The sequence below is a fragment of the Mauremys reevesii genome, linkage group 18 (genome assembly GCF_016161935.1).
Source record: "Mauremys reevesii isolate NIE-2019 linkage group 18, ASM1616193v1, whole genome shotgun sequence".
NCBI classification, from domain to species: Eukaryota; Metazoa; Chordata; order Testudines; family Geoemydidae; genus Mauremys; species Mauremys reevesii.
In genome coordinates, this window is record NC_052640.1 from 2249505 (window position 1) to 2276441 (window position 26937).

The 26937-nt window shown below is 54.8% G+C and overlaps 1 protein-coding gene across 3 annotated transcripts; it reads right to left on the minus strand.

The window, feature by feature from the left end:
• Positions 1 to 3452: 3452 nt before the first annotated feature.
• ASPHD2 (aspartate beta-hydroxylase domain containing 2) lies at positions 3453 to 19037 on the minus strand. 3 transcript variants are annotated; one of them, XM_039504627.1, is made up of 4 exons: positions 18911 to 19037; positions 12280 to 13417; positions 8135 to 8248; positions 3453 to 5875 (listed from the first exon to the last, which is right to left on the minus strand). In XM_039504627.1, exons 2-4 carry the CDS (start codon positions 13163 to 13165, stop codon positions 5868 to 5870), a joined length of 1008 nt encoding a protein of 335 aa, XP_039360561.1. In that variant the 5' UTR covers positions 13166 to 13417; positions 18911 to 19037; the 3' UTR covers positions 3453 to 5867. The 3 variants fall into 3 exon arrangements, with proteins under 3 accessions (XP_039360561.1, XP_039360559.1, XP_039360560.1); XM_039504625.1 differs by having other exon boundaries at positions 3455 to 5977; XM_039504626.1 differs by lacking the exon at positions 18911 to 19037 and adding an exon at positions 13744 to 14605 and having other exon boundaries at positions 3455 to 5977.
• Between the last annotated feature and the right edge of the window lie 7900 nt (positions 19038 to 26937).

A 26937-nucleotide genomic window follows, 5' to 3' on the forward strand; every position in this document is an offset into this window, starting at 1 on the left:
GTGCAGCCCTTAGCTGGGTGGCTCAGTGAGCTCTGGGAAGAGTGGTGTGGTGGAGTCTGGCTCCCACTTTGTCAGCAGAAAAGCATTTCAGCAGACAGGAGGGCAGCCAGGTAACCATGGCCAGGCTTCTCTGCTCCCCACTAATGCTGGTCCAGTAGCTGAGAGAGTTGGAGTGGAAAGTGCCCTGTGTAGAAATGTTAGCAGCAGCTAATCTGCTGTGGTTCCTGGCGTGGGCTGAAAAGCTGATCTTCCGCGTGCAGTGATGACTGATGTGAGGTCGGCCCAGTGCCAAGGCACTGCTCCCTGCACTGCAACCAGCCTGCAAGTTGTTCGTGTCCTGGAGCCAGAAAGAGCACAGACCATCCTGCAGGTGAGCAAAGAATCCTGTCCCTGTCTCAGCCCTAGCGCAATGAGCAGCATTCCTCTGACATTCTGGGCTGAGGGGCTGCTGCCTGTACTCAGCCAGATGGTGTCCTGACGCCGCACAGACATTGGTCACTTGGTGTCTTTCCACAGCCTTGCTGCTCCCCAGCAAATTAGCCAGATTTTCTCTGAGGCATGAGGCAGGGAAGTCTGAGTCTGGCCTAAGCAGCTGTGTGACAGCAAGCTGAGCTGCTAGGGATTGTCAGAATACTCCCTCGTGCCCCCAACATGTTAGAGGGAGATTATGCAGCCTCCCACCCTGGGAGTTTTGGTAAGTGGGTGATGGAGATCTGTGAAACGCCAGGGAACGACGCCCCGGTGAGAGGCTGTGTAAAAGGCCTGACTAGAGACAGACGGGAGCTCTTGCACAGTAACGAAGCAGAAAGTAAATACATGAATTTGCTGTCTTCAGAAATCGTCTGCTACAAGCTGCTGTGCGATCTGTCAGCCACGCTCAGAGTGGCGATGCCCTTGTTTTCCATTAGTCCTTGCGTCTGGACAGTGAGGCCCATCCCAGGCATGTGATTATGGAGAGGACACTTGTCTCAGCAGCAGCACAATGCTGGGTTGTCGAGTTGGAGTTTGCTGTGCTTCGAGAAAATGAAAAAATGGTGGTAAAAAATCCACTAAAAAGTGGCTGCTGCGAGGGCAGAGAGTGGTCCGAGTGCCTCCCGGCCTGGGGAGCAGTGCTAACGGGCCTGGTGCCTCTGGAGCTGAGTGATGTGTGGGACCCTTCACCTCGTTGCCCATGTACTTTGGATCATTCGCTGTTCGGTAGCAGACGCTTGACCAGCAATGTAGCGAGCTGCTTCCTAAGGCTTCCCCTACCCAAGGCCACTGATGGACTTTAAGCAGTGGAGCAGGGGGCTGGACATGCCTCCCCAAATGGCTTTGGGAACCCCTTCCCTGCAAGCTGGTGGCCCTTCCTCTAAGCATGGAGAACACAAATTGGGGTAGCTGGCAAGTTCCCCCGCCCTCTAGCTCTGCATCTGCTGCTGACTGCATTCTGTGTGGCTATCGCTGAGATGCTCTGCACCACTTCAGGCACATGCCATGGTGTTGCTGTAAGTCACAGGCTGTGGCAGGTGGGTCCAGCAGCAGTTTTCTGCCTCGTGGAGTGCATTTGGGCCCTACCCAACTGGGAGCAGACGAGCCACACATCTCAGTGGCTTGGCCTTCAGAAGAGGCTGCGAGTGGGTATGTTGCTCAGGGCCACAGTGCAGGGTGAGGCAAGCCGTGGGCTCTTGGCTCTCTATGGTAATGTGCAGTGCCCCAGCAGCCAGGGTGTGTGTGCTCTCGGGAGAATGAGATGGGCTTGGTTTGGGTCCTTGCCCCTTGGGGGGGGAGTGGGCTGCTCTCAGGGCAGAGGGCTCAGTCTGTAGCCTTCCTCCTGACCCCAGACACAAGGAGCAGTGGAACCTATCTAGGGAGCTAGGCCCATCCCTTGCCTAGTGAACTGAAATGCAAGTCCTGGGTGGTTTCAGTGGCCAAGTGGTCAGTGATGCAGGGAGGGGCTGACTTTCCAAGGTCACACAGCAGGTGGGTGGAAGTCAGATTTGGCATTCAATCCCAAACACTAACCACTAGATCTCAGTGCCTCTCTGAGCCACCTTCTTGCTCTGCCAGTTCACAACACAGTCCCTGGGCTGCAGTTTGCATTGGCTTCAGGGTCCGTGGACTTCAGGCTGGTTTCTGACTAACATGGTGTCTGGTCTGTGCAGTTGACAGAGGACAGGCAGGGCTGGTGCACATCTGAGTGTCATTAAATTTAACAGGCATAGGCAGACTTGCCAGTGATGCCTCTAAGATGAGTGTGCATCAGCCCTGCTGGAGTCCAGTCGAGTAACTGCCTTCTGCCTCCCTCTGCTGTTCCTGCAGTGTCAGGTGATACTGGTACTTGTAGCTCGGTATAGTGGATGCTCTGCAAATACCCAGGGAATCCTGAAGAGCAGCATAGTTTCATCTGACGTCTAGTGTAGTAGTGCTGCTGCCGTGTTCTACCCTAGAGCTGGCTGCATTTTGGATTACAGTGATTCTCGTATCTGGACCTTTTGGGACACAGGTGTTGGGTGACTGTTGAAGCAGAGCTGCTGTTCCCCCTCCCTGAAAGGCAAGTGGAAAAGTTTGGAATTCTCCATCCACTCAGCTGTTTGAGCTTCCCATGGAGCTGCGCCGTGCCTGGCCATTTCCAGCCCTGACTGTGTAACACCATATGCCTCTGCAGAGGCTGCCGGGGGCAGCAGCTCCAGGGATGGGTCTCGTTCCTGCTGGGCATGGTAATAACTCTCTGAGCTGGGAGAGGGGGTTAGCAGAGGGTGCTGGACTGTACCACGGCTGCCCAGGGAGTTCACACAGCCCTAAATCCATGGCCACTGCTGCTTTGGGGCAGGGTGGTGTAACCTCTTAGCTGTGGCAGCCAGGTACGGGGGCGCACTCCACACTGGCAGCTCTGTCCTGAGTCCCAGGTCCTGGCACAGGCTGCCCAGCCAGTGCAAGCGAATACTGGGTGCTTCCGGCCCGCTCTTGCCTGAGGCGCCCAGCTAGGCACGAATGGCAGGGTTTGAGCTGTGCTGCAGAGTGCCCAGGCATGTCAAGCTGATTACAAGCTTCCCCAGCAATCCGAGGGCCTTGGGGCAGCTGGCTGGGGGCGGGGTAACGGCCTGCATTTGGGGGGTGATAGGGAGGGGAGCAGGTGCTCCCCAGCAGAAGACTTGGGGGGGGCTCCTGGCGTTTGCCCCCGAGAGTCACTGTGGCTCGCAGCAGGCTGAGGCAGCCACAGGCCCAGGAGTCCAGAGGGCGACACGCTCTGAGTGTGTCCGGGCTGGTGCGTGGGGTGGCCTGCTAGAGGGTAACCAGGTGCAAAGGTGCTCAGCTGAGCTGGGGCAGCAGTGAAACAAGATTTATTTACTGCCGTAGATTGAATTACTTCCTGCCCTGGGCCCTGCTGCCATTTCCCACAGCCCCCCGAGGTAATTCCAGGGGCAGACTGAGTTGGTGCTGTCCTGCTTCACTTGCCCTCACATGCCTGTCCTGGCACTGAGCTAGCAGCGCACTGGGATTCACAGCCGCAGGACTGGCAGCGGGACCTGACGCTGGATGTGCTGTTCCTGCACCAGCTGCGAAGCAGCAGCACCACAGCACGTGGAGGAGGGGAGCTGTGCTGGCCGTGCCCCGAACAGCAAACCCTGCCTTGTGGCTGCCATCCTGCATGTGGAAGGGTTGCAGTCAAACATCAGCCCTATTCAGCACTGACGGGGACAGGGGTTTGAGGTTTTCCTGCTCCTCCAAAAACCAACTCCTCTGAAACAGTTGGCGCTAGCCTGGATGGTTCTGTGCCTGTCAGTGGTATCTAGGCTTCGCCTCAGCAGGCTGAACGGTGTCTGCTCTCGCCTGGCACAGCTCAAGGGGAGCTGCGGTGTTGGCCCTACCCTGAGCTTGCTCCTGAGCCCATGCTCCTCCTAGCAGTGTTCGGTATTGGACTAAATCTGTCTGTTTCTTCTGTCCGCTGCCTGACAGCTGCTCTGTCCCCTTTACAGCATCTCAATACAGGTGTAGCCCTGCGTGGCGGCCTTTGCTCTGTCCTAGCCACCCCTGCTTCCCTGTAGTCTTTCCTCCTAGAGCTTCTGCTCCAAATCTGGTCTTGCTCCTCTCCTTAGTACAATACCTCCCACCTGCCAGCACCAGAGCAAGGATCCAAAGTCCCAGGTTTTCACTGCAAACCAGCCATCTCAGTGGCAAGTGGAGGAAATCCCCCCCCACCCCGCGCGCGCACACACCTTGTTCGATTTTTCAGCACAACTGTTTATTGATAGTCTTCCTTATGTACTGGTACGAATGGCACCGAGTCAGCCTGCTTCCTTTGTAATTCTATCACAAAGTATTCAATGTGCGTAGAAATCATGCATGTCACATATTCTTTTAAGAAGATATTTGTGTAAAAATACTTCATGTATTTGAAACTTCTGCCTTATCTTGCAATTTAATCACTGAAAAATCTGTGTAGAAAACTCCTTTGAACTCGGGTGTATACTTTCCCTTGTACATCATTCAGTAGTGAGTAATCCAGGGACCCTCGTGGACTCATTTTCCTCCTCCAGCAGTTACCCGTTATCACATTTGCTTTCCAGTCAGAACAGTAAGTACATTTGGCTGTATACATGACATGCTGTGTTACACATTATACACCTGACATTAGCTCTGTACTGAGACACACAGACAATTAGATACTCTCCAAGAAAAACACAGTTGAGATGGTGGACACGACTCTTACAGGTAGGCAGAAGCCTATTTCCCTTCTGCTCTAGAACTAGGAGAAGTTATTAAACCCCGCCTGCGGAGGGCAGGCTGACGCTCTACCATTCTGTGCACTGGGAGAGAAGACTGAGAACCAGACACAGACCAACTCATGTGGTTACTTCCATACAGCTCATCCCTTCACCCCACCAGCTGGTGTGTATATCCCAGCCCAGGGCTCTGCGAGTGCAAGTTAACAGCTCTGTGAGGGCTTTAGGCCAATTAACAAACACCTTTAGTCAAACCTAAGGTTCAGGTTTTCTGTGTAACTCTCCCTGGCAGACTCTGTTACTCAGCTGCCTGGGGCTGAGCCCCTTGGTCACTTTCAGCTCAGCTGAAAGCACCAGAACTGCTGTTGTGTGTGTTCCCAGCCAATCTGCCCAAGCAAGGGCTTGTGGCAGCAGGCTCAGGACAGACACCTTCTGCTCGAATGCACTGGAGCCATCATCCCAGCCCCAGGCAGCCACCTGCCATGCTAGTCACACACTGGAGGAAAATGTTTTTAAAAGCCTCTGGCCCCACAGCCCCAATGCCACCTGCTAGCACAGAGCTTGTGTTTGCAAAGCACCATCACCCTTGGCAGCTTCGGGTTTGCAATGGGTCTGAACGCTCTCTGCCCCAGAGACGTTACTCTGCACAAAGGAGCAGGGAGACCACCATGCTCCTCGGCCATTTCCATCTGGCTGTCTGAGTGGTCCACACGGTGACTGTAAACAGTGACAAAGACAGGCTGAGCACAGCACTTCGCTGACGTTTTTTGGTGACCACAAGAAATGTTACATTATTACATTCAAACAAACACCCTTGATTTTGTTACTCTAAGTCTGAACACTGCAAACACAGTAGCAACATAACACATCCTACAGTGGTACCACAGCTAAATCACAGAGTGAAAATAATGCACTCTCATGGCGGAACGAAATCCCTGAAGCAATGATAGAAAGAAAGAGACTGTAAGTTAATGCAAGCTGGAAGCTTCCATTTACAATAACCCCCGAGAGGGGAAAACCCAACACCGTATGTGCTATGAGAAAGGTGTCCAGTGAGGCAGGCTTCCACGGGTGGAGATGGAACCGCAGTGGGGCTGCATGAGGCAAAGCCCCGGCAGGCCCGCCACCTGCCCTCGAACCCACTAGGGCAAAGCAGCACGATCATCGTCCTGGAGCAAAGATAAAATCAAGGGCTTGGCGCTCGGCAGCTGCAACATTCGGGTGCCACAAATCCACCATAAAGATCACACGAGGGCCCTCTTCGGGGGGACCTACACAGAACACAAGAGCCCAGCCATAAGGCACAAGCAGGGGTCCTGGCGCTCAGGCCATGGTGCTGCACTGTGCTGGCGTCAGGAACCCCCCTGCACACATCTCCCTTCTCATGCTCATGGGGCAACAGAGATGGCTCTGCCCCTGCCCCTGCCCCCGCCCCATGAGGCTGTACCACAGGGCCCCTGGCCCCATCTGCCACCCCAGACCTTTGAGAGGATCTTTCAGCCAGAGGGAGCCCAAGAGCTTCAGGCGGATGGTTGTACAACAGCCCCCACTTCCTCCACTCCACAGAGGTGGGTACGCTCAGCCACGTGTACAATGCCCAGCAGTGCCACAGAACCATTGGGAACAGGACGTGAAACTCTGCCTGTCCATGGAACTGCACAGGGCATTTGAATGAGGCAGCATATAATGACCCTCTAGATTATGGCCAGAACGCTGGGGGAGGGTGTCTATTCCACTGAGGCTCTAGCGCTGTGCCCACTGTGCCATCTGTCCAACCCAAAGGGACAGGAGTTCTTTACTGACCCGTGGCTAGGCTCTCCTCTGAAACAGAGCCCTGCCGGCAGCACAGTGCCCGCCCTCCCGCCCCAGGTGGTGGAACTGGTTCAGTGCTGACTGGCTGGGAGACGTGCCCCCTACTGAGTCACCAGCACCACAGCAAACGTCCTCAGAGGTTTCCCAGCCAAACACTGAGTGCACCTGGTGCTGCTTAGCATGCAAATTCCAAGACTCTTGCGTTTGTCCCAAGACCAGTCCCATAAAATGAGCAATGCCCTGGGAACCTCAGCATGCTAATCTGCCCTTGGCAATCCCCCAGGTCTCTGGGAATGGGCTGTTTTCCTATTGCTGCAGGAGAGATTATGTGGGGAGCAGCACCCACTCTCCCCAAAGTACTCCCTCTGTAAAACAGCATGACAGCTGCTCCTATGCCATCACCCACTCATACATGTTCATTCAGCAGAGCTCCCATAAGTGAAACAGTACTGAGAAGCAGCTCTACCCAAGTGAGGGGAAAGGGACCTAAATCCCTCCCCCTGGGGCAGTGAGCAGCATGAGCGCACAAACCAGGCCCGAGCAAGGGAAAGAGAGCTCCAGCAGCAGACCCAGCCCTACTTCCTGCTGCACCAGCCCGGAGTCAGAGGGGAGGAGGAGATGGATTCCACAGGAGCACCTGTGCCTGAAGCAGGAGTCAGATCAGTCCCACCAGGAAACTCTGCTTCCTGCTACCAAGCGTGAGTACTTGGGAAATGGCAGCAGATCTGGATAGCTGGTTGGGGAAGAGCATTCACTGAGCCCGGGTGGGAGGTAGTGGGTAGAGTCTGAGCTTCCCTCCCTGTATTGAGGCAAAGAGACTACCTGGCACAAAGCGTATCGAACACTCCACACCATTTGCTACACCCTGACCTGTCAGTGATGCTGGCTGTTACTGTTAGTTGCCATAAAAGCGGCTTGTGTGGCACTGGGTGGCTCCTAGGCAAGGACCCTCGCTCTGGGGAAGTGGGGAATCAGGACACAGCTGCCCTTTGCATTTACATTACAGCAGCTTTGCAAAACCATCTGTCCACCTGCAGAGCAGCATGCTGGTTTTCATGCTCCCTGTCACCATGGGGAAGACAGACAAGGAGGCCTCAGGCCTGGGCTGGTAAATGCTTGTGACAATTCTGCAAGGCTGAAATAAAGTCGCAAACACAAGTCAGGCCAAGCAGCTGACTGCAAGGCGGAGTGGGCCCAGGGCTCTTCGGAAGCTGTGTGTCCCGCCCCTCTCCAGGAGCAGCTGGGGGTTAGTGCCATGCAAGCCCCAAAAGGCTTGGGTTGGATAAATACCTAACACCTCTCTGCGGGAGGGGGCTGGGTGCAGAATCTGGAAGAGGCCCCATTGAGATTCCTTCTGGATATTGGCTGGGACTGACCTGCCTTTTCTCAGGGGTTTGAGTGCGGGGAGACAAAGGGAAAGCCAAACCATTGAGCCAACCCTTTCCAGGCCTTGGAGGAGGGGCTGCTGTACCTGCCCCAGCGTATCCCTCCCTCCCTTCCTGGGGTTGGAGGAGCCTGACTGTGAGCATGTTTTCAAGGCTGCGGGTAGCTGAGTGAGGTGAGGCGAGGCGGCTAGAAGCCGTGAGCCTGGCAGGAGCTGGGCATGGTGTACTTGCCTTCGTGAAATGCAGTGTGCAGAAAGGAATCGTCAAACAGGAGGCATCGGCCTTCAGCCCAGCACTGGGGCTCGCCACCCACCACCAGCTCACAGTTGCTGGGAGTCTTCAGACCTTCAGGTAGGAAACACAGGAGAGAAAAGAGGACAGGTGTGGGTCAGGGGAGCTGTTTCTAGGTGGCCAAAGCCTCCCTTTTCTTTAGGGACCGGGGGAACCCTTTGTCTGAGCCATGGGCTGAGAGATGTCAATACGAGGCCAAGCCCTGGCGTTTGCATCACTTTCCCATCATGCTGAGCTTCACCCAGAGCTGCGAGATGCAGTGCGTAGCCACAAGCAGCTGCCCTGGCGGTTAATGGCCATGGTAGTGAGCCACGTTTCGGAGAGCCTGGGAGGTGTTTAACTCTCAACCCCAGGAATGAAACCCAAGCAGTGAGCTGCATGTGGGTGGTGAATGGTGATGTGGCTTGTGCTGCAGTGGGGGCTGGAGAGGCAGGAGCCGCTTCCTTCTGTGTCTGAAACGTGTATGGCTCTTAGCAGGGCTGGTGCTGAGCTAGAATTTGGCTTGACAGAAATGCTGCACTCCACCTGCAGGTGCTCAGTGCCCGGGTGGGCTTCCAGGGCAGATCCCAGGTCTGGCTCCCGCCCCGCTCAGCAAGGGCACTCCTCTCTCCCTGCACTGCTTTCCCCTCCGTCCAGTGCCTGACAGCCATACAACCCTGGGTGGTCACTGGAGGCTGGTTGTATTCAGTGCCTGCCATGAACTAGCCTGATACCCAGACTCATTTCCTTGGGGGGAGCCTTGAGGCCGCAAGGTGCCCAAAGCAAAGGCACAGGAATCCTGAGGCATTTCTCTGGCTTTGGATCTGAAGTGTGAGGGAAGCAGAGATGTTCTGCACTGGTCTGATGGGGAGGGTGCTGGACTGGGGCTCTCGAGAGACCTGGGTTCCGTTCCTGGTTCAACCATAGACTCCCAGTGTGCCCTTGGCAAAGTCACTTAATCTGCCTGGTGGCTCAGATCCCTTCTGTACCATGGGGATAGCAGTGCCCCACCTCCCAGGGGTGCCATGAGGACAACATCCAGTCACGATTGCCAGGTGCTCAGATACTCTGGTGACAGTGGCCTTACATATACCTAGATGGGTAGAAATCCAGGCAGCCCCAGCTAAACTGGCTATTATGGACTGACCAATGCCACTGAGAAAACTGTACTTTTATTGCGCTATTAATACACCAAGGCCCCCCAGCAAGCAGCTGGCTCCTTGAGGATACCTTTGGGTTTGTGAAAGTAACGTCCCTCATTTCAGACTGGGGTTCAAGCTGCTACAATGGGGCCAATAGACTGTGTATAACTGGGGGGAGACTCGTGAGTCTCGACTGGTAACATATGGCATGTGTTCCGCTGCTGCTCGGAGCCCCAGGCATTCAGAACACCCACAGCAAGAGACTGACTTTGGTGCCAAAAACACGTGGGCACAGCAGGGGCTCCCAGCCGCCCAGGAGAGCGAGGCTTGTTTATGTTTCTTTGATGTATGTTTCACAGACTGCAAAACAAAACCTGGTTCCCTCCACACAAACTGTCCTGAGCTGCAGAAGCTCCATCCTATAAAATGGGCATGAGGAAGAGAGCTGATCATTGCATGGGCACTGGGTTAGCAATGTCTAGCTGACCCCCTCTGGGCTGGAGGGGACAGGCTGAAGCAATGCTTGAAGCCAGGAGAAAGCACCACTCCTAGCATTGGGCACCCAGGGACGGGAGCCGGGGAACCTGTGCCTAGAGATGGTGCAACAAGCTGACTCTCTAACCAGAGGTTCAGCTCCCCCAGGGGCGGGGCGCTGCAGGAAGCTGACCAATGAACAAGAGCAAGGTAGGGTGTCCCGGAGGCTTTAAACACACACAAGTCTCTGCTCTGCACTGGGGGAGCTGGGACCTTAGCACTGAGGCAGGGAAAGAGCACTCTGGGGTGCCCTGGCCTAGGCACCGTGGCCTGTGCTGAGACCTCAGAGCACGTGGCGTGGGAGTCTGGGAAATGCCAACGGGAAGGGGTAGAACAGCCCAGCCCTACCAGCGCAATCTTCCCCACTGTTCAACTCCACCTGGAGGGGAGCCACTAGCGAGCCCACAACCCAGGCTGTGCTGCTCTGCTCATTGTTTCCCAGTGTCAGAGCTAGCCCGTTCCCTGCTGGGCTACTCCCCTGCCCTGAGTGGCTCTGGGCAGACCGGCTTACACGGCAAATGGCCCTTGGCTTGTGCACAAGTCAGAGGAGCTAAAGTTCAGAAGCCTGGAGGCCAGCCCGAGGCAGTGCTGGGCGTGTGGCTCCCGCCCTGGGGGCACAGTGAGGCCTGGACTCCAGGGGCGAGGCCTGACAAAGGTAGGTTCGGTAGTGCCAAACAGCCAGCAAGGCTGAGCAGGTGGGAGCCTAGGCAGGTGGTGTCTAATAGTTGCATTGCTCCTAGGTGCCTCGGCCTGTCCCTTCCAGAGGAGAGGAGATGGGGAAGTTGATGGAGAGCTCTACCTGTTCCTCCTCCCCAGCTTGCCTAGGGAAGGGGAGCATGGCTCCAGCTGAGCTGGTGAAGCTCTGGGGCTAGAGAGCTGCTTCGAAGCTTGCCTCTAGCTTAAAAACAACAAGCAAGTGCCAGTGTGCGTGTGCCTGGCAGAGGTGGCTGGCCAGTCGTGTGGGGTGTGCCAGCAGGGCCACAAGCAGATTCTTCCCCCACCACAAACATCATTGCTTTCTATGTTCCAGAATCCTGGCTGTGCGCAGCAGACACACTTTCCCAGCCAGGCTCTCCCAAGGGCTAGAGGGCTCCCAAGAACTGTCAGCAATCCAGGCTTTCAGCTCCTTGAGCTGTAGCTACTGGGCTCTGCTCGGAGACAAATCTGCAGAGGCCGGATGTTGTCTGGGCCTCTCCTCCCCTTGCTTTTCAAAAGGCTGGCTGATGGGCACAAAAACAGGCTCCTGCAGCTTCAGTTAGAGCTGCCCTGCTGAGGCTGCTGCATGGAGGCAGACCCTTCTGCGTGACAGTCATCTCACAGCAGCAAAACCTGAGTCACTACCAGCAGCCCCACTCCAGATGATGAAGCTGCAGGAGGGGCACAGGCTCTGAAGCAACTAAGATCCTGTTCTCATGCACGTGGCCCAGGAGGGATGGTATCTAAAGCGATGGTTTGCCAGTTTCCCTGCCAGTTCAGAGTTCCCTCGTGGTTCAGGTGGAAGTAGCTGGAGTGTCTGGGGCAGCCCAGAAAGGCCCCGTCACGTCAGAGCCTCCCAGGTAGTGAGCGTGTCTCCCCTACCCCCACCCCCTGCCTGCAGTCAAGCTAAGTGTTGTCTATCTGTACCATTTTAAAAGGTCTGAAAAAAATGTGGTGGGGGAGAGGAGGAGAAATCCCCCTGGCTGCTGAGCTAGAGGCCATGGAGAGTTCCCAGAAGAATGAGGCGGCTGGAGCCCTTCCTGCATTTCGCAGGGAAGGTGCAGCACCCAGTGGGAGCTCTGGCCTACATAACGTTCCTATGGTGCTAGCAAAACACCAGGGTCAGCTCCTGGAGACACAGATACCAATGTCTGGCTCCTCGGTGGCTTTGGTGTCGTGTGCAATCTGAGAGCAGGCTCAGAGCTAGTAGAGAGAAAAGCTGAGCCTCATGCAGGACCCTTCCATCCATCCTAACAGTTAATCTCACTGGTTCGGGAGTGTTTGCAGTGACGCTCCCTCACCCAGAGAGTCGCTTCTTTATTGCCCAGTTTCTCTGACTCCAGTTTCCTAAAAACTGAGCTTATGTTTCCTTCCTTAGCTCGGGGCCACTGTGCCTTGAGCGGCATCTTCCAAGACTGAATTATTCCCTCCTTTCCCTTTAGACTGCGATCATGACCCCTCTGTGACTATCCTGGTTTAGGATAATCCTTATTATTATACAAGTCTAATCCTTGTATAATTGTTTTTACCCTTCATAGGATGGTCTCTAAATCCTCCTTAAACTTTGATGAGAACAGACTAAACCTGCCAGAATTTGAACTCAGTACCTTGAAAATACAGCAGGCTCTTCACTAAGTTCCACAGCCTTGGAAGAACTACCGGTACTATCAGTTTTAGCAAGAAAGAAGGAAGAAAAATACCTGTAGTTCTTCTCTGCTTCTGCTGGATACATACCTAAATGGCATCGTATGCGGATGTTGGTTGGTCCATAGTGCTCCGCAATGACCGTGCCAGGGGTCAGCACAGAGATGCATGCGTTCCCAAAGACATTGTTGCCAATGCAGGTGCGGAGGTTCCCAAGTAAGCGATACGTCCGTGGGCATTTCCTGCAGTTCTTGGGAACGCACGTGCCCTGGTTCACCAGGTAAAAGGTGAACCACTCCCCACTGGGCGTGCTGTTCATTTTCCATCCTTGCGGGAGGCTGCAGTTTGAGAAGGCTTTGTAGAGGGTCTCGAATTCGCACAGGATGGTCTGGAAGTTGCGTTCCAGTAACTCCACGTCATGTTTTTGAGCGTCCCGTGAGAAATAGGGCATTGTTGGTAAGTCTGGTAAGAAGAAGACTTCTGGCTTCTGGATGGATGGTCGGCTGTTTAGGTAGCGCCCTTGCTCTCGGATGCCCTTGTGGATCCTGCCCATGCCGGACCAGGAGTAGCGCTTGGCATATTCCTGCAGATTGTGATAGAGTTTCTGGTTAAGCCCGTTGTTACGTGTGCAGCGCACACACTCGGGGGAGTGGCAGTAAGCGTACCCATTCTGTAAGCCACTGGCATCGGAGCTCTGCATGAGGGAATTCACAGTGACATACGTGCGGGGCTGCTCCCTGCCAACGTGGTAACAGTACCAAACAAACAGCACCAAGAGGCAAGCGACAGCAGTGAGTGCAGTGGTGTCACAGTCCCGGAAGGACTGGATCCCTGTAGCTATAAAGTCCCGGAGTCCATCCAGTGACCAGCTCCAGTCCATCAGCCACTCCAAAGACATTTTTGTGAAGCTGTTCTTAGAGGTGTATAAAAGGGCCAGGTGATCAGTCCTCGTGGTTCTTAAAGGCACCCACACCATGCAGGTTAGTAGGGGCACGGAGGGAAGGGCTTGCCATGGGGAAGCATAGTTGTACCTGTTCCCTGGCCACTTGTAAGCACTGCATTAGTGAGTGGCAAGTTGTTAGTGTTCACATCTACATGTTTGACAAGGCCTGTGCCTCAGAGTATCAGGAAGCCCTATGGTGCTGTTATCGTTAGTGAAGCATCAGCTGTGGCATCCCTGCCAACGTTCTGAGGTTATTCGTTCTCAAACGCAGCAGACAGGCAGGGTCTGAAAAAAAATAAGAACCCAGATGGGCATTAGTGCTTTTTCAGTCTGTAATTACTCACTGTGTGTCGGATTCAGCATCTGCTTGCTGTTCTGAGGAGATCTGCATCCCATTCCACAAGCTGCAGGAACTCAGCAAAGGGAGAGGGGTCATTTAAGTGAAAGTATTTGGACCAATAAAGATAGAACAGGAAATGAGGCCCCTACCCAACCCCGCCAAGTATCTTAACCAGATGATGGACATTGTCTTGTGCTGTGTTTCCTCCATCCCTCCCACCCACATTTTATTCCATGACATGAACCCGGTTGGGGGAGCATCAAGTGATTACCCAGCCAAGCCTCTGTCCCTTCTCTCCTCGTTACTGGTGCACATTCTTCCGTTCTCTCCTCGAGCGCCGTGCAGTAACCAGTGCTGCTCCCTGATCCTTTCCTCTTGCCTGTTACAGCATCACTTGTACAATCTGGTTGATGCATAGCCGGGGAGAAGCTGGGAATGTTCTTTTAACAGATGTATCTCGTACCACATCACAGATTATACCTTGATCTAAATGCTCTGAAATGACTCGCCTTTCAGGGAATAGAGCGCTTTCCACTGAGAACAGATGATACCGCTCAGGTGGTTACTAAACAGAATCCATGTTGGTGGAATGCCAGCCTTTCTCGTTTTAGACACACGAAGTGGAAATGAGTGCCCCCTGTAGGGCAGCAGGGAGAGGGACGCCCTGGAGCATACCGCACAGTGGGATTGAAGTTACCAAACAGGTGAGCTCCTCAAGGATCAGAGGGTCTGTTCAGACAAACCCCTGACGTCTGTGCTCTTCAGGAAGTACCCAAAGCTGTAATCTGCAGAAGTCACGAGGCTCTTTCACAGGATCCCAATACTGCCTGCTTTGGGCGGGCTAGAAATGCCATGGGAACAGTCACTCTGACAGAGCTGGGCACTGCTGCGACCAGGGGACACCAGAAAGGGCAGAAGAATAAATTGGTGAGTGTGGGTGAGGGGTGGAGGTTGTTTTTTTTCCTTTTCATCTAATTAACGTATCCAAGTCCCAACGAGGTGTCGGGTTTGCTGTGCACCCTGGGCAAGGGTTCACGCCAGCTCTTGTTCTATCAGAACTGGGTCATAGGAACCTCATTCCCACCTGCTTGGTAATCAGACTTGAGACCTATTTTGTTTATATCTTATTTTAAAAATCTCAATTTCATTTAATTTCTCTGCCGCCATCCTGCGGCGTGTGCCCATAGCACGTCTCTGCCGCCATCTATTCTTCCTTCCCCATTTCCTCTATCTGTTACTCACTCGTTGCATTGTCTTTAATTAGACTGAAGGCTCTTTGTGGCAGGACCTGTCTTATTATACACAATATTTTATACAGCACCCCACACTGCGGGGCGGTGATCTTGACTGGGGCCTCTGGGAGTTGCCACAATATACATAATCCTGGACTGGGGTTCTCTGCACTTTGGGGTTAGGGCAAATCTAGGGCCCACTGTGCCAGACTGCCCCCAAAGTCCAACCATTCCACCAAGCAGAAGGTGCTATTCCACTCTGGAACTCTCTCCACCACAACACACAGTTACTGGCTTAGGCAGGCCGATCACAGTTCCCTGCCCTTTGAACACCCTGTGGGGCTGCAGTAAATGGAAGCTGAAAAGGTGCCTAGGTGCAGTCATGGAAGGCTAGGCCCCTTCATACTATCAGACCGAGGGAGAGGGGCAGCTGAGAATTATTTTGGCAAACCAACAAAGAACCAATGTTTTTAAAGGTCAACACCTACAAAGTTCCAGGCCAGATGGCTGCTCTGTTCCTGTACTTTTGTCAAGGATCTTTTGAAAGCACCAGATATAAAAATGGAATGGAGACTTTACAAAGTGGGTCTGAGTGTAAGTGTTCCCTTTAACAGGAGAGAACTTCTCTGACTATCACATTGGTTTGCTCTGAATTCTCTCTCTGGGAATCTTGGAGCAGGAAGGGCAGGGGGGAAGGAAGGCACAAGCACAAGTGGGGTTTTCAAAAATGTAACTCCTATTAGTGGGAAAGGAAGTGCACTACCAGAGCAGAGAATGGACGTGTATCCACTGCAATTAGCCATTTAGATGCCATAAAGCAGCTGGAGGATAAAGTGGCTGATAACTTTACTCAACTATACTGAGATGATTTATCTTGTAATAGTATTTTCTGTACAAACTATATCCCCCCAAAGCTTCAACCAAATGTAAGAGCTACCAGCAGATGTACATAATGAGAGATGGGCTGTCTGAAAATATTTTAAAGTAGATGGAGAGAGAGAGTCTGGCAAAAGTTGCAGGGGAGAAGGTTCTTGTGCCAGCAGTGGTGAAACAGTACAGAGGAGCAGGAGGGTGTTTGTGCTGTTATCTTCCAAAGCAAGTTATATGTAAGGCACAAGCTGCTTATCCCTTGCTGAAATGGCCTAGCAGGCTACGTGCTTTGGCTGCCTGGGGATGCTGTTGCTGTGGTCCTGGCAGGCGGGGGCACAAGGCTGAGGCAGCTCTAAACCAAACTAGAAATAGGCACTTTTAGAACAAGTACATTTGCAAAACTAACTTCCTCCCATTCGGTTTCCCACTTTTCACACTGTGTGCAGCCACGGGGCTTTAATAGGAATTCCTCAGTGTGCATATGGCACCTCGGTAGTGTCTGCAAAGGAACTGTGTATTGTGATGGGCTGGAGCAGGCACCCCTTGTATACCTTTGAAATACTGACTCCTTGAACACAAGTCTTGGCTTTAAATCAGTAATTGTGTTCAGGGGCTGCCTGGGGTGTGTGGTGAGCAGGTGCACTTGGCATAGGAGGGATTTGTACTGAAAGCATTTTTGTTATGTTTCAAGGTGACATCTTCAGAAGTTGCTGGTTAAAGGTAACTGCAAAGTTTTTCTTTAACAAATGATAAAGTTAATATCCCAGAGGAGGCAAAGGGCGGAGGTGTCCATCTGACTGCTACAGGGTGATCACCTGGCACACTTATGCCAGTGGCCCATTGGCAGCATATCCCCACCCATGCCCACTAACTGTCACAGTCTGATCAACAGAGTTAAAAACACGCCTCTCCCAAGTGCCTGCTCCAGGTATCACAATGCACTACCCCATACAGACACCACCCAAACCGGAACCCATGGGCATCGCTCTCACCACAGAGAGTCACCCGTAGCCCTGCCCCTCAAGGATAACCCTTCAGCCACACCCCCAATAGAGCATCCCGCTCAGCAGGAAATGCCTTTAGAACCATTTCCCAAGCATGTGTGCCACTGGTAGGCCAGGAGAAACCCCTTTCCATTTCAGAACAGGATTTGGGACCACTAAAACGGGGTGACCACACAGAAACCACTGCCTAAGGGGCAGGTCTATTCGCAAAGGTTTAGTCAGCTTGGCTGGATGCATCCAATGAAACTGCAAGTTCTTTACCTTAATACTGAGTCTCAGTCTATTAATTAAAGGCACCTGGTGGCCTGAGATCCAGCTGCTTCAGCATCAGTTAATAATAAACTGCAGAATCAGTTCAAAATAGAGACAATCAATTTAAAATTACATGGAAGCTGAACACGTTGTAAAATGTAGCTTTGCTGTCATAGACAGCAAAGATGTTACATAACAAATCAAGGCAGGATTAGAGGCCGCAGAAAGTTAAACTAAAGGATTCTTACGGGAGCGATAGGCAGTTTTCAAACAGACTGGCCTTTGCACCAAGCATGGTCTCAACCTTGGTGGGTTCTGGATCTGATCGCCATGGAGCAAAGAGCATTTTGTTGTCATTTGCTATGCTGTCCCAGGCCCCGCAGTCGAGGAATCTTCTGTTCTCACTGCGAGGAGGGAACCTCCTCACCATAAACAAGGGTTGGGGTGAGGCAGGGAAGGCTGTCTGTTACCACAGGGCTGGAAACAGCAGGGTTGTTTTTCAAAACGTCTCTATTGTGCTGGTGTCATGAAGTGCCCAGCCAAGCATGGGATGATAGGCCTCAGCAAGACATATGCTGACGGCAGACACATTCACAACTCTCCAGCCTCGAGAAGAGCAGCTCAAAGGAACTCTCTGCTGGGTTTTCCTCTGATTTACACCTGCAGGGCCTATATTAAGGCCCCATTAACATCCTGCATCCACTGCAGAAAAGCAGATTGACACCTGTCTTGTGAGCTGCCAGTCTCAGGCACCCACAGCTCTGAGGGAGGAATGCATGACACGGATTCACTAGCATCACCCCCAGGCATGAAGATGCTCTGGTACAATGCAGGGTTACAGCAGCCACCTGCGTTCGTTCGTGTGGCTGCTTGCCAGAAGGCGGGTCACGACCCTGATACCCTGTGAGCAGGCGTTGCAGCCTTCGTTCAGCGTGGGAATCTGAAACCACAGCCTGGGTATGAGGCACAGCCTTCTCCTTTGCTCTGGGGCACCTGTCGGCCAACCCGCTGCCCCATTTGCCGGTGTCTCTCACTTGAGGCACAGGGGGTCAGGAGGCAATCAACCGGGGCAGCACCTATGGTATCGGCAGCCCCAGCTCCCACTTCTCCCCCTGCCTCAGGCAGGGCACTGGCACCGCCAGGTTAACACCCGGACAGGACAAGCCACCCCTTGGCATTGCCGGCTATCCCTTGGCAGCCCTGACCCCCTGCTTCAGAGCTGCCTGACTGCTGGGGCTCCCTGCCCTAGGCACTATGCCGGAGACCCTGGGGGCACAAGCACCCCCCTCCAGCCAGTGCCCCTGCCCTAGGTCAGAGACCCTGGGGGCATGGACATCTTCCTCCAGCCAGTGCCCCCTTTCCTAGACACTGTGCTGGGGGGACCTGGGGTGCAGCCCCTCCCTTCCGGCCAGCACCCCCTGCCCTAGACACAGAGTTGGGGGCAGAGCCCCCCTCCAGCCAGTGCCCCTGCCCTAGGCCGGGGAACCTGAGGCATGGACATCTTTCTCTAGCCAGCACCCCTTGCCCTAGACACAGAGTTGGGGGGAAGGGCTCTAGACACAGAGTTGGGGGACAGCACCCCCTGCGCTAGACACAGAGTTGGGGGCAGCACCCCCCACCCTAGACACAGAGTTGGGGGGAAGGGCTCTAGACACAGAGTTGGGGGACAGCACCCCCTGCGCTAGACACAGAGTTGGGGGACAGGCCCCACCCAGCCAGCACCCCCCGCCCTAGACACAGAGTTGGGGGGCAGGGTCCCCCCTCCAGCGCCCCCCGCCCTAGACACAGAGTTGGGGGCAGCCCCCCCCCGTTCAGCGCCCCCCGCCCTAGACACAGAGTTGGGGGCAGCCCCCCCCCGTTCAGCGCCCCCCGCCCTAGACACAGAGTTGGGGGGCCGCCCCCCGGGCAGCGCCCCCCAGCCGGCCAGGCTCCGGGCGGGGGTGACGGGGGGACGCTGTTCGAGCCCCACATCTGCGCGGCCGGCCCGGGAGGGAGGCGCGGCTCCGCGGGCTCCGCTCCGCAGCGGGGCCGGGCCCGGCTCCCCGGCAGCCCCGGGCTCCCCGCGCCGCCCGCCACCAACCTGCCGCCCGCGGCCGCTCCCGGGCGGGGGCTGCGGCTCGGCTCGGCTCGGCTCGCTCCGGCCCCGGCTCCAGCCCGCTCCGCCGGCAGCGCGGACCCCGCCTCCCGGCCGCCCGAGCGGGCGGGGCCGGCAGCGCCCCCGCCGCCGCCCGCCCCGCTCCGCCCCGGCGCCGGCTCCGGCTCCGGGCAGAGACCTCGGGGCAGCTCCCTCAGCCCCTGGGACCCGGCCCCGGGCGGCGCTCGGCCCCCACTGCCCCCGTCAGAGCTCGGCCCTCCCCACTGCCCCGGGTCCTATCCCCCTCCCCGGGTAGAGCTCGGCCCCCCACTGCCCCTATCTCCCCCCCGTCAGAGCTCGGCCCCCCACTGCCCCCCCGTCAGAGCTCGGCCCCCACTGCCCCCCCCGGGCAGAGCTCGGCCCCACAGCCCCTACCCCCGTCAGAGCTCGGCCCCCATTGCCCCTATCTCCCCGGTCAGAGCTCGGCCCCCCACTGCCCCGGGCCCTATCCCCCTCCCCGGGTAGAGCTCGGCCCCCACATTGCTCCTATCCGCCTCCCCGGGCGGAGCTCGGCCCCACTGCCCCGGGCCCTATCCCCTCCCGGGCAGAGCTCGGCCCTCCACTGCCCCCGGGCAGAGCTCGGCCCCCACAGCCCCTACCCCCGTCAGAGCTCGGCCCCCATTGTCCCTATCTCCCCATCAGAGCTCGGCCCCACTGCCCCGGACCCTATCCCCTCCCGGGCGGAGCTTGGCCCCTGATTGCCCCTATCCTCCCGGGCGGAGCTCGGCCCCCACTTCCCGGGCCCTATCCCCGGGCAGAGCTCGGCCCTCCACTGCCCCCCGTCAGAGCTCGGCCCCCACTGCCCCTATCTCCCCAGGACAGAGCTCAGCCCCCATTGCCCCTATCTCCTCCCCATCAGAGTTCGGCCCCCATTGCCCCATCCCCACCCGTCAGAGCTCGGCCCCCTTTGCCCCTATCTCCCAGGACAGAGCTCGGCCCCCCATTGCCCCTATCTCCTCCCCGTCAGAGTTCGGCCCCCATTGCCCCATCCCCACTCGTCAGAGCTCAGCCCCCATTGCCCCTATTCCCCAGGACAGAGCTTGGCCCCTCATTGCCCCTACCCTATTCCCGGACAGAGCTTGGCCCCCATTGCTCTTGGTCCCGCCAGCAGAGCTCAGAATCTCCATCCCCGTTCCCTCCCTCCCACCCCCAGGGGGCCGAGCGCGCCCCCACCAACCCCACCCTGGGTGCAGAGTTCATTTCACATCCCCCGCAGTCACCTTCAGGGTAGAGATCAGCCTCATTTTCCTGTTCTCTGACCCGCCCATGGAACAGCCCCTGTAGGGCAGGCTAAGCTGCTGGGCTCCCCCTGTGACGCTCCTTGCCCATGACAGCAAGTCCCACAGGGGAGCAGGAGCCCGGCCCCACAATAGCTTTTCCAGTGAATGGGTCCCTTTCCCTCCGGGACACAACCCCAGTCTCCTGGCTCCCAGCCCATCCCCTGGCTGCAAGGCGCTGTCCCCTTTGGGGCTGAAGGGAGCCATGGGAGGGGAGCACCACAGCATCCAGGGAGGAGTTGCTGTGGGAATCCCCAACACAAAGCTGTGGGTATGAAGATCCAGCAGGCCCTGGGCATGTGGCTTGGCAGGTCTGGGCAGAACAGTGCACAGCAGCCATGTCCTATATCAACCATGGCCTGAGCCCCAGGCTGGAAGTGAACAGGAACAGGTCCCAGCTGTGGCTTGTCGGAATGAATTCTTCCACAGTTGACTGCGTAAGGGGACCTGAGCGACGGGCACTGGGAGCCAGATGGCCAGAGTGGTTACTGGACCCTTGGTCTCCCCACATCATGGGCAGCTTTTGATGTTCCTGAGAGTAGTAGGGCCCAGCCTGGGACTCCACTTGCCCTGCGCATGTAATGCACTGGGGAGGTCTTTCTAGTGCCTGCCCACCTAGCATGTAAGAGCTCAGCTGGCAGGGAATGTTCAACTGAATGAAAAGGTGGCAAATTCAAAACTGATGAAAGGAAATACTTTCACTCAGTGTTTGATTCCACTGTGGAACTCTCTGCCACAGGACATAGTCAAGGTCAAGAACGTTGCTAGATTCAAAGAAGGACTGGAGGCTATCAAGAATATTCAGTATTGTAACAAGTATCAGAGGGGGAGCCATGTTACTCTGGATCTGTAAAAGCGGCAAGGAGTCCTGTGGCACCTTATAGACTAACAGATGTATTGGAGCATGAGCTTTCGTGGGTGAATGCCCACTTCGTCGGATGCGTCACATGTCACATGCATCCGAAGAAGTGAGCTTTAGCTCACGAAAGCTCATGCTAAAATAAATTTGTTAGTCTTTAAGGTGCCACAAGTACTCCTGTTTAGTATTGTAACAGTTAGTTCTAAATTATAAATCCCTAGAAGGGGACTTCCCTAGTGAGTAAATAATCACACAAGTATCTACTGCGGGGTTCCTTGCTCCTTCCTCTAAAGCACTTCGTGCCAGTCACTGTTGGAGACAAGATACAGGAGTAGATGGACGATAGGTCTGATCCATTCTGGCAATTTTTATGTTCCTGGTAGCTAATGTGCTCCCTCCTTTATCTCAGGTCTCACGTGACAGAGGTCTGTGCTAAAGGGACTGAGGGCTAGTCTACACTAGGGTGGAGATCGATCTAAGATACGCAACTTCAGCTACGTGAATAGTGTAGCTGAAGTCGAAGTATCTCGGATTGATTTGCCTTGGGTCTTCACGGTGCGGGATCGATGTCCGCGGCTCCCCTGTCGACTCTGCTACCGCTGTTCGCGCTGGTGGAGTTCCGGAGTCGACGGGGAGCACGTTCAGGGATCGATATATTGCGTCTAGATGAGACGCGATATATTGATCCCTGAGAAATTGATCGCGACCCGCCGATAAGGCGGGTAGTCTGGACGTACCCTGCGTTCAAACCCTATGGGTGATGCATGGTGGGTGGGGGATGTTATGCATTCACTGACAATCTAGACATATTCTGACTTCTGAGTCCTTCACTTATAGGAAATTCTAGCTCCCAATAGACTCCTAAAGGATATGATTCCAATCCCAAGTACTTATCAGAATCTGGTGCTTCAGCATGGGACCAACCAAGCCAGTCCATACAGGAGCTGACCCCACTCTGACAATTGGGTAACACGAGGTAGGAAAAAGGTGAAAGACAAGGTGTTGCCTGAAGCATGAATGGACAATCCTGGTACTTTTCTAGCTGAGTTTTCCCCAGACATGCCAATCCCCCTCTGTCCCATCTGCCATAGTTACAGGGCTAGCTGCACCTCTGCCCCCTCTGGTCTCTTGAGTGCACCCCCCCAGGTGTCAAGCCTGGTGCCTTCACCTCTCTTGGGCTGGAATTCCGGCATTCTCCCACCCTTAGACCAGGCCCTGGGGTACAGCACCCTGTGTATCCACCATGCTTACCCAGCCCTCCCACGGAGTTCTGGCACCTGCAGTTCTTGGGTGGCTGTGACCAGTGGTGTTTGTGGCCACTGAACAGCTGTCTTACACCAAAAGCACTGTATAGTTTAGCAGTAGGACCAAAACACTAGAGAAAAAAGGATTTTAAAACAGCAAACAACCTATACGCAGGTCTATTGTACGTAATGGTTTACCTTTCCCCAGCGTAACCTAGCTTCTTCAGATGTGCCAGCAGGTGCCTGTGTCCTACTCTGGTTCTCCCAAACAACCCCCCTAGAACAGCTATCTTCTTCCTCTCACGTTCCTTCTTAAACTGCCATAGTCCTTTTGCTCTTGACTGTTCCCAGGCTTTGGCCCTTCTGGAAAAATTAGTTTTGCAGGTTGGCTAGGGAGGAGGTAAAATCATCCACAGCGAATGGTCTGGGCATTGTTGCTTAACAACCCTCAAGTGGCCTTTGTTTGTCCTTCCTGTTTGTTTTTCCTTACAGCCCCCCTTAAACTAAACCATTGTGCTCATACAGTAAACATCCCAATAGCTGGCACAGCCGCCAATATGCATAACTCACAGCAGATCGACTTCTGGGGCGCACTCTCTCAGTGAGTCACTTGGATGAAAGTTACATAACACCCTGAAGAACACTTGTGACATTTCCACTAGCAACGGAATCCACAGCCTTGCTCCGTGGCAGACTGACTCACACCTGCTGAGGCTGCCCAAGGAGGCAGGGTAAGGGGAAGATCTTATTCCATCTTGCAGCGCGCTAATGCGCGGACTCTGAGGCTGGGTGATGGGGCCTCTAGTGGACCGGCCAGAGAGGATAAGGAACTTGTTACTCGCACCTGTAAAGGAGCTTTTCTGTAGTGTGATTTATTAGTACTTAGGAGACTGTTGTTTGCGTTGCATGGATTTGTTACAGCAGCAGCCCCCCCCTTCTTTCAAAGGAGTTTACCATGATGTGGCCAGGAGTTAAACTCTCCTCAGCGCCATCTCTTGTTCAGTCACTGCCCTAGGGCACCTCACCCCCAACTGCCTGTTTTAGTCCCTGTGTGCTGGTGGCTGTTACTCATTAAGCTGCCTGGGAAGTATGTGGTGGGGGGGTGGGGGGTGGCAATGAGACACATCTGCAGCCACTGTCTGAAAAGCAACCCCAGGGTCTGGGGCCTCTGTTTTGGGGAACCCAACTTGAGACCCCCTTGGACCTGCTCTTCAGCGGTGCTGAGCAGCCATAACTCCTGCTAAAGTCAGTGGGAGCCACAGGTGCTCACTGAAACACCTTGGAAAAACAGGCATAAAGCTAGGGTGAATCACGGCCTCCTTCAGTGGCTGGGAGCAGTCCTGGCCCCTGCCCTGCTGAAAGTGGCTGGCAGCTGAGTTCAGTTAGTAACTCATGGCTGCTAGATCACTCAGGTGCACTAGGTTAGCCTGAGCAGCACGGCCAGCCATTCAGGCTCCAGTTGGGCGGGGTCTGGGAAAGCAAATCCAATTCCTGCAGGCAGAACGTAGCTGTGGGAGGGTGGCTGGGCTCCCTGAGACTTCCTTCTTTTAGCTAGAAATGGAGCTAAGCTAAGCAATGAGCTGATCTGGGAGGAATGGGGGGGGAGCCCACTCATAGGGGCTGGCAGTCACAGGGCTGGTTGCAGCTTCTCCCCTGTGCCTGGGATGTGGGGATTACTTTGGATCTACATGTTTGTGTTTTATTTGTGTTTGGGGATGCTGGGCAGAAGGGGAAAGAATGAAATGCTCCAGTGTCAGCCCCTGAGCTGTAATGAGGCCATGCATTCAGTTCTGGACACCACGGTACTGACAGATGAGAGGGTGCTTGCAGAAGAGTGACAGAAACGCTCCAGGGGCTGTTATGAAGGAATGACTAGAAAAGCTAAATGCATGTCACTTAGCTGGATGATGCCTAGGCAAAGCATCTGACAGCCCAAGTTACACCACTGTGGGGGTAGTGGGATTGCTGACTATGGCAGCGCATTGGGGGAGAGTAATTAGGAATAACTGGATGAATTTATGAAAGGGGGGGGCTTTAGGCAGTCCATCAGGAAAAGCTTTGTGAGCATGCGAAAGAGTGAGTGGAAGATTATTCCATTGACATGTCCTGGTGGAGTGGTGGGAGGCCCATGCTTGGCTCATGCTCATTACAGCAAGTGGGGTTTTCAAAGTACACCTGCTAAAGACAGCGACAGCCACTGCTCTTCTGCAGAGAGCTGCCCAGGCTCCAAGCAGTCTATCCAAGACACCCAGCCTCTTGCATGGCAGGGTCTGGTTTTCAGGCAGGAGGCAAATAGCTGCCAAAGATTAATAAGGGGTAAAACCACAAGGTGTCCAACATGCAGGAGACAATGAACTGTTCTTAGCCCCGGCTAAGGGGGAGCTGGTTAAAGCAAAGGAATTGTACAGGGGTAGCATCTGCTGAATGCCTCTCTGCAGTCCGCAGGGAAGGTGTCCTCCTAAGCCATGGCTGACAAAACCAGCCACCTGCCAGTTGTGTCTCTTTACTCGTTCTCTTTCCCTCAGCTCCCCACAAAGGGTTTCCCCCTGGTGGCTCTTGGGGTGGCTCTGTGGGCCAGCATCTTGCTGTTTCTATGTCAGGTTCTGCTTTCTCTGTGGAGACCCCAGGCAGAGGAGGAGGACGGGCTCTAGGTAGAGCAGCTGGGTCCAGCCTGGTGCAACTGAATTCCAGGGGTTATAAGCAGTTAGTTATCAGTTGCCATAGGTGTGCAGGGCACATACAGCTGAGACCTTGCATAGTTTACCATGACCTCTGTACCAATGCAACACAACCCTTTTGTGGGAGATGAGGTCCCAGGCGATCTCCCATCACCACCAGACCTGCGGGGGACTCCTGTAGCCATGCAGTCGCTTTTCCTGGAGCCAGCACAGGGCTCCATTGCCTACAAGATTGCTGGCAGATAAATGCTCTGAGATTCTCCACTTCAGGTGAAGTGTGAAACAGAAGGAGAATCCAGAGGCCAATCCCCATTTTTGCTGGTGTCAGAACAAAGGCTAAGCCACGGCACAAGGCAGGAGATTAGTTCCTGTTTCACGTCACCCTGGAGAAGTGAGAACATTGATATTTTTTTCCTTATTCCCCTCCACCCCAATCTGTGAGTAAAAATAACCCTAATTTGCCTCCTCCGGGAGCGTTCCATGTTTGAGCATCAGTTTCGGTTCCCCCTCCAGCACATTAGTCTGACAGCTGTTAATGAGGCTATCCTCCTATTTCACATTACAGCCTGCTTTAAATGCACAGCTCCAGCATGCAGGATTATTGTGTTAGAGTCGCGTTGGGGAGGCACCCTGGGATATAGGCAGCCTCGGGCTCGCTTGGCAGTTTCACTGCCAGCACCTGCCACGGTTTTGTGCCCCTCTGGTGTTGGCCCCTTGGCTGTGACCAGAGCCCGGAGTGCTCTGTGTTTCAAGCTCCTCTTCCAGTTTGTCCCTGGGCAGCCCTGGGTGGGCAAGGGCTGGGAGAAGGACCGAAGATGGTGGGACAGTGCGCAGGCCTGGGGCCTGTCCCTCGGTCAATAGCCGAGCCCCTTCTCTTCTGTGGCAGCGAAAGAGGCCAGGCTGGGCCAGCTCCCCCAAGGCGCTCACCTCCCGCCTGCCACCAGCACTTGGGGAAATCAGGCCCCAAAGCTTTCCCTCAGAAAGAGGCTTATCTTGTCACCCGGGTCCCCAGCAAAGCTGTGACCGGCAGCATGTGGCAGAGTTGTGCAGGCCCTTGCCCACCTCATTCCTGTGCCAGTCAGCGTGAGCCGGCATGTGGCTGTCTCAGCCTGGCCTTGGTGGAGTGACAAATGCACCACACTTTTCCCTCTTCGTGCCTATGGGAGGGGAAGTGGGGTCTAGTGGTTAGAGCACAGGCCCATGGTCCAGGATGCCTGGGTTCTATTCGCTGACTCCCTATGTCATCGGACAGGTTGCCTAACCTCTTTCAGACTGGGATTGCTTCTTTATATGCTAGGGATGCTAAAGATATTCTGGCTCTCCCAGCCTGAATGACTGGTTAGGAAGTGCACTGAAATCCTCAGGCAGCCTGCTGGCACTGGCACCTGTTGGGTTAAGTTTCTCACTGGGTGTTGCCGAGGAGGCATTATTGTGTCCCAAGGCTTTCTGCTTGGAACATCCCATCCTTTGCACTTGGTTTGGGACCTGTCTGGGCTTGGCCCAGAGTGACTGTGGGTTGTGCTGTCACTGAGCTGGGATCCTGGTTCTGTGCTGCACTTCATCAGGGTGTGCAGGTGAAGTGAGGCAGCTTGAGATCCCACCTGGAGCTCTGCTGCTGTTTAGCAAACAGGCCTGTTTTACTCTCATTTTCCAACATCCACAAAACTCCTTTCCTCTCCCTGACTCACCTTCTGAGTCAGAAGCAATAGCATCGGGCCCTCTCCCCTCCCAGCACCTGTGTGTCACCTGCCATCCCAGAATGCGTTCTGCAAGGCCCCACGCTGCTCGCAGGGCTCTGGAGCGGGGGCTGCTGGTGGCTTTGCAGCTCTGCATGCACAATCCAGGTTGCTAACTTCTAAGGTGTCAGGCACCTTGCCCCAGCCACAGAGGGTGGTTTTCAGTTTACAGTTTAAAA